Genomic DNA, 18,675 nt, shown 5'->3' on the forward strand with positions numbered 1-18,675 from the left:
TTGAGTACCAAGAAGGGAGGAGGTATTATATAATGGTGCCTCTTGGCTCTGGGGTAGTGGAACCCAGACTCTGTGAAGCTCATGTAAGAAGAACCTAGAAATGGCAGGCTATAGATGTGGCTGTACTCTAGGAATCATGAAGTAGTGAGATGATAGCCATACTCCCTAGAGAGGTAGTGTGCTTTGATAACTCAGACTGTGGATCTAAGGACACAGGGTTCTACAGATGTTTGGCTCAGAGGGTGGGGTGGCACAGTCTAGACAGGGCTCTACTTCCCTAAGGAGATGGTTTACTGAACATTTGTTCAGGTAGCTGGGAACACAATGTTCTTGTGGGCTAAGGCCAGTAGAACATTGTTGACTCAGATGCTAGGGGATAGGGATTTACTACATGGACTAGGCTCCGAGGAACTAGGAGGAAGAATAAGCAACAACTAAGATGGAGATTAATCAGGTGCCTCTTATGCAGCTTGTTCCCAGGGGTTAAGGACCTGCAGCACCTTAGCTAGGGAATGATGCATTCTTATTTATGCAACTATAGTTCAATGGGTTCAATGACCACTGAGTCTCTGGGATCAAAGGATGCATTGACTAAGAGTCGCTGGGGCAAGATGCATTTTAGCAGTCAGTTCTTTCTTTGGTGATGTTGGGGTTTGAACTCCTAGTGTTGCACTTGTTAGGCAGACACTACCACTTGAAGAGTGGTAGCTCTTGTTTCAAAGTGCCACAACACAGGAACAGTTTGAGCACACATTGTGAGCTACTTTTCTGGAGTAGTGTAATGTGAACTCCACTACACAAAGCTCCAGGCATTTCCGTAATCTAAGCTTAGAGCTTGTGAAGACTTTAGATTTCTTGAAAAATAAAAACTGTAGGTGTCTGCAGCAGTGTTGGGAGCCATGGAGCACTTTCTGTGCAGGGAAAAGTCCTTCCTGGGTCTCACAGGCCATGTTACTATAGCAGAGCAAGATGTTTCCTTCCTTTCTTTGTACCACTTCCTTGTTGTGCCATATTTCAGTGCTGTCCTTTAGTCTTTCTTCAAAATGTAGTTGTTTATTGTGGTGAATCTTTTTCAGAGGCAGGAAGGAAGACAAACATTAGGCACTTATAGGCCATCTTCTTCTTATGCTTTGGCTACATAAGTGGTCTTGAATGAAAATATTAACTGGAATAAAAAATCATGACAGCATGATATGACAATAAGGCCTATGGTTTTAGGGTAGGATTAAAAAAATTAAGTTTAGAGGTTCTTTTAAGAGCAGAAATTTCTTTTCAAGTTAGAGTGGGCCTTGAAGGAAATATGCCTGGTGTTGTGTCCCTGGATAGCCTTGTTCTGCATGCTCTCTGCTGAGTTTATAAATGTGGAGACAGTGTTTAAGTTAGCCTCAGGAAGGCTGCATTTCCATAGCAAGCCAAACCATAAATGTTCCTGGTGGTTTTATATTTCACTGTTTGGTATAACTTTTGGGAGAGATGTTTATTTTCTATTTGTGACCCTTGAATCCTGAGGCAGTTATACTTTATTCTGTATTAGACTAGAAGTCGATCTTACAGCAGATTCTTGAATTTTAGATCCATTGAATTGAATTGATTTGCATAATTAAGGTACTGTTTTTTACACGTTTCTTTTCTGCAATTATTATAATGCTGTAGAGGTCAAAAATTTGTGTAATAAGAAACACATAGTATTTAAAGAGTCTCCCAGTTAACCTTCTTTAGTATTTATGGTGTTATAAAATAGATGTCCATTCACAGCTGGGCTTTGTCCAAGTTTCACTATACAGATGGCTGTATATATTGCCCTTCAAATTCTTGTGGGAGAAAGTTTATATTTTCTTCTCTCTTTCCCTATTAATAACATGTTTCAGTGTCTAATAGTCATCTTGATCAGGAAATGCTTTTCTCATGTCTGACTTAAATCTCTCCATCTGCACATGAACCATATTTCTATGCCCTTTGACCTCAATTGAGGTAGGAAATAGGCAGTTACTATTACTCTTCTGTTTCTTTACCCATTGTACAAATCAGTGATAGTAATAAAGTCAAATTTCTCAGAGAAAAGTAAACATCTGTTTATTCCACATGAAACAGATCTTACTTTGTTTCAGAACTAAGAGAATATTTAATGAGTATTACTAGCACAAGCTTATAGAAAATCCAAATGACAAAATATGTAAAATAAAAAGCAAATATACTTTGCTCCCATGCTCCTACCATTCTGCTTTTGAAAATAATTTCTTAAATTAATATCTTGCCTTCCAAGCATTTTTATATGTAATTAGGTAAGAAAGTAAATATACAAATGAAAAATGAGAAACTAAAATTTGCATGTATAATAATAGATAGCATGATAATGTGTTTTTCATTCTGAATGTTTTTTCTCTTACTAGAGTTTTGACTACTCAGCATAAAATACCATGAAGAAAACTTATTGATACAGTACTTCATTTTAAACATTATGGTTATTAAAAAATACATTAAGTTAAATCAGATTTGAAGTATATGAGGATGTTGGTATAATCATGGAAAACAATTGGACAGTATCTAAAACTCACTCACCTAAAACCTGGGCATAGATCCAATGTAAATGAGTATATATGTATACCAAAAGGCATATATTACAATGTTCATAGTGTCATTATTTGTAATGGCCTCAAATTATAAAATGTGCTTCAGTAGAAGAATGGATTAAGAAAAACTTTTTGTAAGCTGAACACTGGTGGCTCATGCCTATAATCCCAAGCTACTCAGGATGTTGAGATTTGAGGATCACCTCTCAAAGCTAGTCTGAGCAGGAAAGTCTGTGAGACTTTTATCCAATTAACTACCAAAAGAGCCTGAAGTGGAAATAGGTTTAAGTGGTAAAGTGCTAGCTTTGAGGGTACAAGCTCAGGGACGGTGCCTAGGCCTAGAGTTCAAGCCCCAAGACCAGCCAAAAAATAAAAAAAAAGAAAATTTTAGTTATACAGAACAATAAAATAGAATGACGTAAATAGATTGAGAGTTATGGTTACTGTCAAGCAAACGAAGAGAGATACAAACTTAGTACGTGTGTAGGATTCCAATTAACTGTAGTTCAAAAAGTATACAAAAAAGATGAGCTAGGGCTCAAAGTAATGGTTGACCATGGGGCTGTTGACTGGATAAGCATACAATAGAGTCTGCTAGAATGATAGACATTGACTTGGGAGGTGATTACATGGAGAGACACATATGTGAAATTGGTGCTTAAGGATTGGGTGCTTCACTGTGTATATACCACATTCTTAATTTTCTACGTCCATTATACCTAAGGCTTCTGAGTCTGGAGTCAATTGTGTTCTAGACACATGTTTTCCTAAAGCCTTTCTGGGGGTTGGAGAAAGGTTTTAATCAGTTTTTTGCTTCATCAGTTAATATTCTTTCTTTTGTCTTCCATGAACATTCATATTTCATTAAATTAAAAAATATACACGATGGGCTGGGAAGTTGGCTCAGTGGTAGAGCGCTTGACTTGTATGCCTGAGGCCCTGGGTTCGATTCCTCAGCACCACATAAGCAAAAAGAAAAAAGCCAGAAGTAGCACTGTGGCTCAAGAGGTAGAGCACTAACTTTGAGCTGAAGAGCTGAGGGACAGCGCCCAGGCCCAGAGTTCAGGCCCCACGACTGGACCCAAAAATAAAAAATATACACGATGATAGTTTTATTATATAGTTTTACTCTAATTGCTTGAATAGTCTCATTTTTATTAAAACTTCTCTGTTGACTGTATAATGAAGTACAGTTAGGTCTCCAAGCTGCAAATTTTGTTCAGGTTATATTCTAGTATGTATGGTTCCTTTATATTTGGGTATGGAATTTCTTTTAGGAGTGGTGAAATATTCTGAAATTATGGACTGCTGATGATTGCAAGCTACATAACTATACCAAAACTAACTGAATTGTACAATTTATAGTTTATGAACTTTTTCAAGTTGAAGGCAAATAATATTCATTAAAACTATATAGGGGCTGGGAATGTGGCTTAGTGGTAGAGTGCTTGCCTAGTATGCATGAAACCCTAGGTTCAATTTCTCAGTACCACATAAACAGGAACAACCCCACCCCCAAAAAAAACTACTATTTAAAAATCTCTAAGAAATTAAAAATAGTATTGTGAGAATAAAATATTTGGCAAAAAGTCTACAAATATTGCATGGGTAGATGTAGAGGAATGATTTATTTATTTATTTATTTTTGGGGGGGGGCGGTCATGGGGCTGAACTCTGGGCCTGGGCTCTGTCCCTCAGCTCTTCAGCTCAAGGCTAGCGCTCTACCACTTGAGCCACAGCGCCACTTCCGGCTTTTAGGAATGATTTATGAAAGATATAGGTATGCTTTCCCTATTATCTTCTTTTTGCTTGATGAGGAGAATCAGATGTCTGGGTTTATGCAAAGCACTGATGGATGTCAGCAATGGAATTTAATAGTTGGAGAGTAGGATGTGAATCATAAAGTGCTGCTATAGGCAAAAGTTGGAGATCTAGGCTCTGGAAGAGTGAATCAACAAATTGTATGTTTACATGTTGGTGTATGTGTGTTTGTGTGTGCGCGTGTGTGTGGTGCGTGTATCCTTGAAGTGTGTACTCTTTTATTCTAAATTTAGATGACCATTATAGCAAATGTACTATGTGTCACATTAAATGCTTTCTTCTGAGGTCTCATCTTTCAGTGCTTTTGTCACCCTATTCTCCATATGTTTTTGATTTATGCAGTAATAGGCTTTGATACCTATACATATTGTTATGGACTCATTGATAATCAATGATAAAATTTTATCTATAAATCATAACAAAATTCTCTTCTTATTTTATATACACATATGCAGTCTTGTCTAATTTCTGTCACTTGATTTAATTTGACAAGTTGGTTATGGAGTATTATAAAATTTTAAAATGAATTCTCACTAGATGTCAGTAGCTCACACCTATAATTCTATTTACTCAGGATACTGAGATCTAAGGATTGTAGTTCAGAGCCAACCTGGACAGGAAAGTTCATGAGACTGTTATTTTCAATTAGCCACCCAAAAGCTGGAAATGGAGTTGTGGCTCAAGTGGTTGAGCACCAGCCTTGAGCCAAAAAGCTCAGGGACAGTACCCAGGCCCTGAGTTCAAGTCCCAGTAAAGGTACACAAATGAAGATTATAAAATAAATTCTACTAGCAATATATCCTTGGCTAGGTCCTACAACAGCTTCCTTACTTATAAAATGCAAGTGCAGTATGGATTTCACTGTTGTTGGTCAGATCACAGCAGCTTAGGAAAGGTTGGTTAACGCTTAAGTTTTGTGCACACATGACAGTGTAATCTTTCACAACATCCTTTTCATGATTTTCACAACTCCCAGAAAGTGTACAACTGATAAATTGTTGTTTCTCTAGGGAGAGTCACGCCAGGGCAGCTCACATCCTATATTCAACTCTTCAAGAACAACCTTAAAGCTCTAGTGAATCATTGTGGGATCCTACAGCTTGGGCTGGCTACAGTTCAAACATTGAAGCACCCACAGTCTGCCAAATGGGACAACTTTCTGGCATTTGAAAGGCTTCTCCTCCAGGTATGTTGCTATGGGAACAATGAAAGTTTTGACTTCCAGAGAAAACCTTTGATTTTGACTACAGACTTAGTAATAAATCACATTGTTGATGTAGCCTTTGTTGTATCTCCACATTAAAATCCTAGTACTGTTTTTGTACTTGTTTAATTTTTTTGACAGCCACATCTTTAGTTTCTCAATATTAAGAATGATTTTTTGAGCATTTGACTAGCTTCTGAAAACTTCATTTCCATTTTGTGCCATTTGGACTTTTTTTTTTGAGAAGTTGAATCACTAATCTTTATTAGAAAAGCAGCAATTGCAGGCAGACCCATTTAGATTTTTATTGATCTTGATGGCATATTTATTTGATTTTTACAACATTTTTTTTTGGGGGGGTCCGGTCGTGGGGCCTGAACTCTGGGTCTGGGCACTGTCCCTCAGCTCTTCAGTTCAAGGATAGCGCTCTACCACTTGAGCCACAGCGCCACTTCTGGCTTTTTTCATTTTTCTTATGTGGTGCTGAGGAATCGAACCCAGGGCCTCAGGCATGCAAGGCAAGCACTCTACCACTGAGCCACCTTCCCTTTTACAATATTTCTTGCAAAATATTTATTCTATTTACATTTCATGTCATACTACCTAGCGTCTGATTCTTTAACAACATAGAGAGTGTGCATTAAGGGGCTGGGAAGGTGGTTCAGTGGTAGAGAGCTTGCCTTGCATGCCTGAGGCCCTGGGTTCGATTCCTCAGCACCACATAAGCAAAAAGAAAAAAGCCAGAAGTGGCACTGTGGCTCAAGTGGTAGAGCGCTAGCCTTGAGCTGAAGAGCTGAGGGACAGCGCCCAGGCCCAGAGTTCAGGCCCCACGACCGGACCCAAAAAAAAAAAAAAAAAAAGAGAGAGTGTGCATTAAAATGATGTTTAGCAAGAGATGAAGGGAAGTGAATTTCAATTATCATTTTTTTTCAGAAATTGTATACATGGTGAGGATTTTTATGATCAGTGCAGCATTTCCCCCCCAAAAAAATATTCAGTCAGGCACTGGTGGCTCATGCCTGTAATCCTAGCTGAGATCTGAGGATTGTGGTTTAAAGAGATCCTGGACACTTATTCCCAATAGACCACTCAGAAAAAGTCAAAAGTGACATTGTGGCTCAAGTGGTAGAATGCTACCATTGAGCAAAAGAAGCTTGAAGATAGCCCCAGGCCCTGAGTTCAAGCCCTAGGACGAGAAAAAAAGTATTTTTCCTTTAAAAATGTCTAAATTAAGGATTCATTCATTATAATTTATATTTATTTCTCGGTCTTTGTTGCTACTAGAAACCATGAATATATACCAATATTATAGTTTTTTTTTCCAATATTATAGTTTTAATCCAATGCCATAGGTTTCTCCCTTTCTATGATTGTGAATCCCTTCTCTGTTATTGTCTCCCATTATTCTCAATATCTTTAGTTACTTAAATCTCCCATGTGTAACCAGGTTTCCCTTACCACTGCTGCCCTCCTCTCCACCAGGGCTCTTTCTTGCACTGGTATTCACACTGTGATGCTCTGTTGAAGCTTGCCCATGCCATATCCTTCTTACTTTGCTCTGACTCTGATGCTCACGCTGGGGCACTGGGATATCCCTTTCTTTGCTTCCTGCCTGGGTACTCTTCTGCTTCTCATGCCCCAAACCCTATCAGACAGTATGGGTATGATTGATATTGCCTGCCTTCTTTTCTCTGAACCTTTCCTCTCTACCAGCTAGTCCCATGAACAACTTATTCACTGTGCTTTGGTCTAGCCTGAACGGGGACCTCCCTGCAGCTATTCTTCACAGGGCTGTTCCTCTGTCCCATTGGATCCAGCTACTTAGGAGGCCCTACCAACCTCTGTGCAACCTCGTTGCCCAGCTTTAGCTCTAATATTATGCTCTGAGTTGCTGTTGCCTCTACCTATGGGCATCTTCTTTGCCCTGAGAACCTGCTCTAGTTCATGATGACAACCTCCTTCATGTTTCCTGTCCTTCCATGTGGACAAACCTCCCCTCTCTGGTGCTGCTCACACTTGAATGTCCAGAAGATAAACCTCAAGCTTCAAAATTAAATCAAAGTTCTGGGTGCTGGTAGCTCACACCTGTACCTAGGAGGCTGAGATCTGACAATTGCAATTCAAAGCCAGCCCAGGCAGGAAAGTCTTATCTCTAATTAACCACCAGAAAACCCGAAGTTGCACTGTGGCTCAAGTGGTAAATCACTAGCTTTAAGCAGAGTTGTTCAGGGACAGCGCCCAGGCCTGGAGTTCAAGCTCCATGACCAATTTTAAAAAAGTTGGAGTTCAAGTTCCATGACTAATTAAAAAAAAAGTTTTCTCCTGTTATCACAGATTTTTTTTTTTTGTAGCCTGTGTCTTGTATATACATTAATCTGATTTGGGGAAGGGAATGGAATAATAAAATGGTGAGACAAAGAACAAAGAGTGAACCAATGAAAAATCAATACTCACAAGACATTATGTTAGAAATGAGCTTTAAAACTTAGGGAGGGAGTGGGGGGAGGGAAAATGGGAGAAAAATGAAGGAGGGGCTAACAATGTTCAACAAGAAATATACTTATTACTTATATAATGGTAAGCCCTCTGTATATCACCTTTATAATAAAATTAAATTGGATTAAAAATAAAATAAAAACACAAGAGTTGTTAATAAATTATGGGCTGGGAAGGTGGCTCAGTGGTAGAGTGCCTGCCTTGCATGCATGAGGGCCTGGGTTTGATTCCTCAGCACCACATAAGCAGAAAAAGCCAGAAGTGGCACTGTGGCTCAAGTGGTAGAGCACTAGCCTTGAGCTGAAGAACTGTGGGACAGCACCCAGACCCAGAGTTCAGGTCCCATGACCGACAAAAAAAATAAAATAAAATAAAAATTGCTATTTTCTTAGAAAGAAAAAATTAAATCAAAGTGTTTCCAACCTAAGATTTTTGTCCTAGGAATAAAAATTTGCCAACTTATTAGAGGTTTCTAAGCCATTGTATGATGGTAATCTTTTGTTGCATATTTAGAATGTTAGATTATTTGATGTGATGCTATTTGGGTTTCTTTTTTTTCATTTTATTTTATTTTATTTTTTGTGAACATACTGTACAGAGGGGTTACAATTACATGGGCAGAATAATGTGTACATTTCTTATCAAGCATTGCAGCCTCCTCCTTTGTTTACCCTTCACATCCCTTCCCATCCTTCCCCTCCAATCCTCTCCCTCCCCCCCACCAACGTTGTAAAGCTCATTTTCGACATGACAACTTGTACTTCTCATTGTTGCAACAGGTCCACCTGTATCCTTAAACGACTTGTTTTTCCCTTGATGTGATGCTATTTGGTGTGGTTCCTTCACCAAATAGAAAAGGAATTAAAAAGACAGGGAAAGGGGCTGGGAAGGTGGCTCAGTGGTAGAGCGCTTGCCTTGCATCCCTGAGGCCCTGGGTTCGATTCCTCAGCACCACATAAGCAAAAAGAAAAAAGCCGGAAGTGGCGCTGTGGCTCAAGTGGTAGAGTGCTAGCCTTGAGCTGAAGAGCTGAGGGACAGCGCCAAGGCCCAGGGTTCAGGACCCACGACTGGACCCCCACCACCCCCCCCCCAAAAAAAAAGACAGGGAAAAAGAAGTAAACATTTCAAAAAATAAAAACTCTACTTGGATTATAATTGCAAATCACTGGTTTAGCACTGTGTACTCAGTCATTCGTGGGTCCTAACAAGTTAGTTTTTAGCATATGCAAACTTATAAATTGGACTTTATAATGACTTTGTTTATGAATGCGCTTATTTTATATAGTATACACTCATCCATTAGTGTAGCAAGTTATAATATGTGGTCAGCTGTCCCTTTTACAAAAGTTGGTTAGAAAGTAGAGCATTTGAGTTTATTTTGAGTATAAAGGCAACGTTTAGCTTTTCCCAAGGGTTTGAGCACCACTGAGAATTCTCAGCCAGTGCTGAGAATTGTTTATTTCTTTGGAGATTCATTTCCACCACTTTCTACCAGGCCTCCATCATTGAAACCTCAATGTTGACTTTATTGGCTAAGTACCATTATAGACAGTCTTGTTTAAGAAAAAGAAATTGACCTTGGAAATGTACAATTCAATGAGGTTAGGCTATTTCTTCTACTCACAGCTAACTTGCCTGTTATTGGTTCTGAGTGCAGAATAGTAGAATCAGCAACAGAACTGAGAATTCTTTGTAAGACTTCTGTTTGAGTTATGCTACAGAATGTGGCCAATTTAGGAATTTAATTAAGAAAGAATATTGTATATTCAAGAGAGAACTTCTTTGGGAAAAACTAGTACTTACTATCAGTGAATACAGTTTAAAAGTCAAAGGAAATACTTTCTTCATGATTCTTTCTCACTTAGATTTGTTTCTTAATTTAAGACTTATTGAGAAGATGGAGTCTGCCACTTAGAAATGTATTGCTATGTTTTAATTATTTTCTAAGTATCACTTGAACATTTTTTTTTTTTTGGTCGGTCGTGGGGCTTGAACTGTGGGTCTGGGCGCTGTCCCTCAGCTCTTCAGCTCAAGGCTAGCCCTCTACCACTTGAGCCACAGCACCACTTCCGGTTTTTTTCTAAGTTCACGTGGTGCTGAGGAATTGAACCCAGGGCCTCATGCACACTAGGCAGTACTCTACCACTGAGCCACCTTCCCAGCCCCTGGAGCTTTTTTTTTTTTTAAATTGAATTTTTATTATCTTTAAGTAGTTATACAAAGGAGTTATCATTCAACAAATCAATTTATGAGTACAATGCATCTTGAGTGATGTCAGCCCTTTCATCATTCTTCCCTATCCCTCCCAAATTTACTCCTCCCCTCAATTTTCTTAATTTCATAGAATATGCATTGAGTATTTTGACCACATTCTCCTCTCCTTTCTCTCTTCATTCATTTACCTCCCTCCACTTAACTATCTATACTAATCCTTTTCTTTTTCTTTTGTTGGTTGTGGGACTGCAACTCAGGGCCTGGGTGTTGTCTCTGAACCTTATGGCTCAAGGCTAGAACTCTATTACCTTGAGCTACAGCACTACTTGCAGTTTTCTGATAGATAATTGGAAATAAAAGTCTCATGGACTTCCCTGTCTAGACTGACTTTGAACTGTGGTCCTCAAATCTCAGACTCCTGAGTAGCTAGGATTACAGGTGTGAGCCACTGGCACCCAGCTCTCTTTTAAGTGCCGGTTGGTTTCTTCATATTCATTTTGTTGTACTGTGATGTTTTCTAAGAAATTATACTGTTTGAATCCTCCCCTGCAAATACCATACTTCAGTTAATACATTTGTATCTACTTGCATTAAATTCCACATGTGTTTATTTGTACATTTATAAATTAGTTCTAGTTTTCACATATGAGAGAAAATGCTTATGCTTTATGTCTCTGGGCCTGACTTACTTCACCTACTTAATTTTTTCCAGGCCATCCATTTCTTTGCAAATGATGTAATATTCTTTTTCCTAATGGATAAGTAAAATTTCTTTGTGTATATATTCTACATTTTCTTGATCAATTTATCCATTGAAGGACATCTGAGCTGTTTCCATATGGTTGTGCAAGTGGCTTTATTATATCCTGATTGGTAATCTTTTGGATAAATGCCCCAGTGTAGTATTGCTGGATCATAGAGTAGTTATATTTAGTTTTTTGAGGAATCGGACTGCTTTCTAATGTGGTTGAACAAGTTAACATTCTCACCAACAGTATATTAGGGTTTCTTTTCCCCCATATCCCTGCCAGCATCTGTTGTTTGTATTCTTGATGATGGCCATTCTAACTGGAATGAGATGGAATCTCAGTGTTGTTTTGATTTACATTTCCTTTATGGCAAGAGATGGTGAGCATTTCTCTCTGTGTATTGGTCACTTTTACTTCTTCTGAATATCTTTTAATTTTTACTGTTTGAAAATACTTTACAATCTTTTTCTCTAAATCTGCAATGTATAGTTCATGTTTTATGCTAATGGTCATAGAGAAAAGCTTTTATTGAGTGTAATATAATTTACTGTGATTATAAAATGCTAGTGAACTACGAAGTAAAGGAAGCAGCTGTGTTTGTACTTCTTAACACAAATTCTTTATAAGTATATATGTACCCATGATTTCTAGTTATTTAGGCAGAATTTATATTTCAAAACTCTAACTTGGAAAATGGGTTTTAAATGAAAGATAAAGAATTATAAAACTATTTAAGATTAGCCAGGCATAACATTGCTTTAGTTTTAAATTGTATTTGCCTTTGCAATGAAAAATACAATGCTATTTTAGTTGCCACAATAGTTTTTAATAGGTAGGGTTTATTTTTTTTTAAAAATATATTAAAGTTGAGATTATGTCTTTAAAAAGAAAATGAAACTAAATTTACCTAAGTACTAGAATGTCTACTAGTTCTTTAGCAAATTGGTAGGTTTTACCTTCTGATTCTATTTCCTCCTATGCCATATGGCTGGGCCTGGGAATACAATGGGTTATTTTAGCATAGTTCCTCACTCACTTCACCATCCCTTAGGGAAGTCCTGTTTTATAATGTCTTGTTTTTAGCTCTTTCATAATAATTAGGAGTGGGCTTTTCTGTGAAGAAGTTTCCATCGGTCTGTATGGTATCTTTAGTTATTCAGCACCACTGTATGTTGACACTTGCAAGTATATCTATGATATTATTCCAATAATAAGTGAAGGAAGAGGCAGAAAAGATGATGATCCCCTAAGTCAGACCTGGGAGCTGTTTATAGATGAGGAAGGAAGAAATTTCATTAGGATTTTTTTCTAAGAAGAAAAACTATGGAACATGCTTTTCACAAATCTACACCAAAAAGTAATTGCAGGGCTGGGAAGGTGGCTTAGTGGCAGAGTGCTTGCCTTGCATGCATGAGGCCCTGGGTTGGATTCTTCAGCAGAACAAGTTGGAAGAGGTGCTGTGGCTCAAGTGGTAGAGACTAGCCTTGAGCTGAAGAGTTGAGGGACAATGCCCAGGCCCAGAATTCAGGCTCCACGACTGACAAAAAACAAACAAAAAAACAAACAAAAAAAGACCTGCAGAGGCAAGCATTAGAGCAAACCAAATCTCTTCTGTGATTTCTAAGAAAAAGGGTTTTATAATGCACATTCTTGGTCTCTTTCTGATTTCTACTTCTGTCTTGTAACAGTAGTATTTTATCTGGTTGGTAGCTTTGGGATGGAAAATGAGCTTAATCAAATGGCTCACCTTTACTTTTTTTTTTTTTTTATCTTGGGAGAGGCCTTGCCCTATAACACTGCATGCTCTACCCTTCACTTTCCTGGGTATCTCTCCTCCTAAGTGGAAACTGCTGCTTCCTTTGCGCTCTCTCTCTCTCTCTCTCTCTCTCTCTCTCTCTCTCTCTCTCTCTCTCTCTCTCTCTCTTTCTCTCTCTCTCTCTCTCTCTCTCTCTCTCTCTCTCTCTCTCTCTCTCTCTCTCTCTCTCTCTCTCTCTCTCACTTCCCCTGTGTATATGTGAGTGTGTGTGTATGTGCACATGTGCTTGCGTGCCAGTACTAGGGCTTGAACTCAGTGCCTGTGTGCAGTCCCTTTGTTTTTTCACTCAAAGCTAGCACTCTATCACTTGAGCCACACCTCCACAGCCAGTTTTTTGGTAGTTAATTGGAGATAAGAGTTTCAAAGACATTCCTGCCCTGGCTGGCTTCAAACCTTGAACCTCAGACCTCAGCCTCTTGAGTAGCTAGGATTCCAGGCGTGACCCATCAGCACTTGGACTGGCCTCTCCATTCTTCTTTAGAGTCAACTAGCTGCAAGGAGTAGTCATTCTGTCCTGTGCCTTCATGGGAAGTCTGCCTGCTCAAGGTCTGCCTGGGAATGGGGTAGTTAGAAGGCTTTCAGATAGTAAGGTTGCTTGGCTCACAGTCATGATAGTTCATCCCTAATCTGACCTCTGTATACTCATTTAGCATATATGTACATCTTCATAATGTATGAAGATTTACCAGACTTATTGCAATACTTTCAATTTTCTTTTTTTTTTGGTCCGGTAATGGGGCCTGAACTTTGGGCCTGGGCACTGTCCCTCAGCTCTTCAGCTCAAGGCTAGCACTCTACCATGAGCCACAGCGCCACTTCCGGCTTTTTTTTTCTTATGTGGTGCTGAGGAATCGAACCCAGGGCCTCAAGTATGCAAGGCAAGTGCTCTACCACTGAGCCACCTTCCCAGCCCATACTTTCAATTTTCTAAAGAAGTTTATTGAAAAAAAAATTCCCTGGTGTGGAATATTAGCCATTAAGTAAGCACTCAGCTGCCCCAAAAGATCAGAGTAGCCTAAAATACTGGTTCTTTGGACCAGACTCATTATATGAGACTTGGTGACAGAATCTCTGTCCCAAATATCTGGGTAGAGGCTGCACCTATAAGGTGCTTCTCCTCCCTGGAGAAGCTCTCCAGTGTTTTGTTTTGTTTGTTTGTCATTTTGTTTGCCAAGAGAAGTGTCACTTCCAAAATGGTAGAAGGAAATAAAGCTGAACAGCCTCTTCCCAAAGAAAGTATTCTGTTTCATTCCATATAATAATTATTTCTTGGGGCTGGGAAGGTGGCTCAGTGGTAGAGCGCTTGCCTTGCATGCATGAGGCCCTGGGTTCAATTCCTCAGTACCACATAAGCAAAAAGAAAAACGCCAGAAGTGGGGCTGTGGCTCAAGTGGTAGAGTGCTAGCCTTGAGCTGAAGAGCTGAGGAACAGCGCCCAGGCCTAGAATTCAGGCCCCATGACGGGACCCAAAGGAAAAAAAAATTTATCTCTTGAGCACATGCTGTCTCTGGACAGTGAAGTTAGAAAGATGAACTACACAACTTGTTTTGCAATATGGACTAGCTGTTGATATATTACTATTTGTGCTTTCTTCATGGGTATGGATCAAATAGGGTTTTGTAGATGGGTGAGTACTTGGGGACTATTACATTGATTGTACTACTGCCTATGTGAGAAAATAGGTCCTAGATTCTGACCAATCAAATTTTAAATGAGTGTCTTGATCTTAAGAGCTGTACGGCAGAGTACAGACAGGTTTATGAATCTCCCTACTAATACTTTCAGTAGTGCCAGTGTCAGAGCCAGGTTAAAGGTAAGAGTTTGAAGCTGAAGCCATGCCCCTCATGTGTGCTGCTATGTGTGGCTGGAGATTTTGACCTAGGTAAAGGCATCGGAATGACTGTTGTTTACTTTCTTTAATGCTTATTCTCAGATGTGAGAATAAAACATTCCAAACACATTAATAAAATGTAACACATTAATAAAACACATAATTTATATTCATTTAAATGGATAATATCTCCTATGAGTACTAGAGTCACTGAAATGAAAATTTTCCTATTAATATATTTTTATTGACATTTGGTATTTAAGTTAGTTTTTTCCTGTGTTTTGCTCCTTAGCATTTAATTGAACCCTGTGAAATCTAACCTATTTATAAGAATTTGTATCATCTTTCTTTCATTTTTACTTGCAGAATATTTTACTTTATGTTGTTCTCCTCTCCCAGTACATGAAAGTATTGTTTTAAAATGATGTATGAGGGGAGGGGGATAAAGAAAGAGAAATAGCAGTAGAGAAAGAGAAAAAGAGAGAGAACAGAAAACATACCCATGAACTTCTGTTCCTTTGGCTAGAGTGGGCCCATTGCCAGATTAGGAATTAGATGACTTTGTGCTAAGCACCTGATTAGAAAGGGAGAGTCCAATATATAGATGTTGTAAGTTCTTGCTTTTAAGCTGGCCTTGCCTTCCAATCAATGATATCATATGTTATTCCAGCTGGAAACCAGAGTTAGTAATTAGGTAAAGTGAATTCAAGGCTAACAATTTTGGTTCTTAGCATTTTGTGAGTCCACCAAAAATGTTTCAAGTACAAACTTAATGCCAGCAGCTGAAGGTGCATGTGGTAGGACTTCATTTGGTGAAAAACAAGGCAAGTACAGCCATTCTAGTTTGCTTGACCAAAAGGAATTCAAATGGTTTATGTTTCTCTTCATGGAATCTTCCATTCTAAGCTACTTTGGTTTTTTGTACCTATATAGACTTCCACATGCTAGGCAGACATTCTACCACTAAGCTATGACTCTAAACATCTGGATTTCTAAGAATGAAAGGAAAGAACAATAACAACAACAATAATTTTAATAATGATTTAACTTTTTAATGATTAATTTTTAATAATTTTCACATTGATATTTTTGGATATAGTTACCCCTGGAGAAAACAAATCTTGTTTATATCCATTTATAGACCTTAGGTATAATTGAAAGGCACGGTTTTCTGAAGGAGAATTAATGACTCTGATGGCTGAATATCTAGAATACTGACAAGATTCATAGGGCACTTGACATTGCTTAACATCAGGGCCATGTAATGCGAGACAAACAATGTGGTCAGATCCTTGAGTGTATTTCTCCTTTGTTTTCCAGATTTTCCTACTCTCCAAGAGGCTACATAGGTTGAATTCTTTACTTTGTTTTGCTTTGGCCAAGTGTTGTTAGTCTTCAGAAGTTAGAGAAATGTTTCAGGAAATATTTAAGCTGGGAACACTGGGGTTCCTGAGTGTGGTTCTGAGCACCTGACTGGCTATGCCTTAGCACTCTGTGACTCTTATTCTTTCTTCCAGGTCAAAGGTCTGACAACAGCAGTGGAAAAGTGCTGAGTAGACACTGTTCAGTCTACCTGTCATTTGCTCTCCAGAGCATATTGGCACTTGACATGATGACAGTTGAATGATAACAGATCTCCTACAGAGACATGTGCGTTAGGAGGACCTCAAATGGTCCTCTGTGCAATTTTTTCGCTAACTGCTATCCAGTGCAGCAGTACTAGCTGATAACTTGCAGACTAGTGTTGTAGTGTCATTTTACAAACATTATGGAAATGCTTCTTGAGTACCTTAGGTCATTTTACATCTGTGTAGGAAAATAAATCCACAGCTGGTCAATTACATATTGGTTACACCATCTGTTTTGTTTTTTATTTATTTGTTATTTATTTATTTATTTTCCTTGTCCTGGAGCTTGAACTCTAGGACTGGGCCCAGATTCTTTTTGCTCAAGGTGAGTGTTGTACCACTTGAGCCACACTGCCACTTCCAGCTTTCTTGAGTAGTTTATTGGAGATAAGAGTCTCATGGAGTTTCTTTCCTGGGCTGGCTTCAAACCACAATTCTCAGATTTCAGCTTCTTGAGTAGTTAGAATTATAGGCATGAGCTACCAGCCTATTTTTAGTAGGAATCTTCCATAACACATATGCAGCAGCACAATAATTTTAAAAAAGCCCTGAGTTTGAATTCTTAAATGAGCAAAACAAAATTGCTAAAAATGTCTATTACAGGAGAAAAATCTGTTAAAATTTATAGGATATCACACTGACACATAAAATTATTTCTCCTCTTACCCACTCAATTGATTTTTTTCTTTAAATCTTTATTGTGGTTTTATAAAAATAACATAGCATATTCTTTTTATTAATGAGTCCACGTATGGAAGATGTAGTCTTTATTTTCCTTTTTTTTAGTGATTTGTTTTGTTTAGTGTGAAAGCAAAAAGCAAACACAATGGAAAAGATATTTGCCATAAGCACAAAGATATATATATATCATGAATATGAATAATGAAGTATAATCATTACATGAGAAAAGCTGTCAAAAAGTGTAAGCTGACAGGAGAGGATTGTTTGAGCCCAGAAGTTTGAAACCAGCCTGAGCAACACAGTAAGAGTAAGCTCCAGTGGCACAATTGGTTAGCATGTGGTACTTATAAGACTCATAAAGGGGTGGAGAGGGGCGTGGAGAAATCATATTCTATGTGAGGATATAATACTGGCTTTTAAGCATATGAAAAGTGTTCACTTGTTCTAGTAATAAAAATATGTCTGACAATACAATTAAGTTTTCAAAAATGTCTGAAATATACTGGATGCAGTCTACTACAGTGGTAAGAAGGAGGAGAAGGATAAGAGGAGAAAGGGGAGGAAGAGAAGAAAAGGGAAGACAAGATGCAGGAGAGGAGGGAGAAAAGGAGAATTAGGGTAATAATATTGGAAAATACATCAAAATGATTTATGTGAGTAGTAGGTCCTTCATTTTATCTATTGCTTCATGGTAATATATACACAAAATATTTTTATTGCTCCTGATGTTATAAGGCAAGAATTTGGTTCCATTGGTAGAGTGAGAAAACAAGATGTCTTGGGCCATATAACTGGGTTTGGCTGTAGGGTCTGCTTATGGTCTCTCTCACATGGCAGGGGCAGGGCAGTTAGACTTCTTAATTGGAAGCCAGGAAGCCCAGAGAAATTTTTCTGAGGGAGCTGGTGGAGGCTACAAGAATTTTTACAACTTATCCTTCAAGGTCCCAGAACTATTAGTGACCAGAATTAAGAGGAAAGAATTAGACTTCCTAAATGCAAGAGAAAATTTATGATCTTCTCTTTCATATCTCACTTGAATAGAATGATATTTCTTTTTTCTTTCTCCAGTGCCTGAATTACAAATGTGTGATTTGTATAATGCATATGTATTGTTTTTGTACTTTTTTTTTGTTGTTCACTCATGGGGCTTGAACTCTGGACCTAGACACTATCCCTCAGCTCTTCAGCTCAAGGTTAGTGCTCTACCACTTGAGCTACAGCGCCACTTCCCATTTTCTGGTGGTTTATTAGAGAGCAGAATCTCATGGACTTTCCTGCCTGGGTTGACTTTGAACCGCATTCCTCAGATCTCAGCCTCCTGAGTAGCTAGGATTACAGATCTGAGGCACTGACACCTGGCTGGTTTTGTACATTTTTAAGAGCTCTTAGTGTATTAAGTCTCTAGAACAGACCTATGCATAAATGTCAGCTATCACTAGTATTGCCTTTATTGCTTTTACGTTAGAATAGAAATGCAAGCCAAGTGCTGGTGGCTTACACCTGTAATCCTAGTTACTCAGGAGGCTGAGATCTGAGGATTGTGGTTTGAAGCCAGCCTAGGCAGGAAAGTTTGTGAGACTCTTATCTCTAATTAACCAAGAAAAGGCCAGAAATGTAGCTGTGACTCAAGTGGTAGAGTGCTAGCTTTGAGCAAAAACCTCAAGG

General features: G+C 38.5%; 1 protein-coding gene across 2 annotated transcripts in view; it reads left to right on the forward strand.

Moving 5' to 3' along the window:
- The window catches only part of Scfd2 (sec1 family domain containing 2), a 311,750-nt gene that overhangs the window by 30,471 nt on the left and 262,604 nt on the right, over positions 1–18,675 (forward strand). For both annotated transcript variants that reach the window (XM_070012469.1, XM_070012470.1), the window contains exon 4: positions 5,402–5,577. In XM_070012469.1, coding sequence (XP_069868570.1) covers positions 5,402–5,577 — 176 coding nt within the window. The remainder of the gene's footprint in view (positions 1–5,401; positions 5,578–18,675) is intronic.

Source organism: Dipodomys merriami, unplaced genomic scaffold, assembly GCF_024711535.1.
Source record: "Dipodomys merriami isolate MVZ:Mamm:240054 unplaced genomic scaffold, mDipMer1.0.p SCAF_9, whole genome shotgun sequence".
Taxonomy (NCBI): Eukaryota; Metazoa; Chordata; class Mammalia; order Rodentia; family Heteromyidae; genus Dipodomys; species Dipodomys merriami.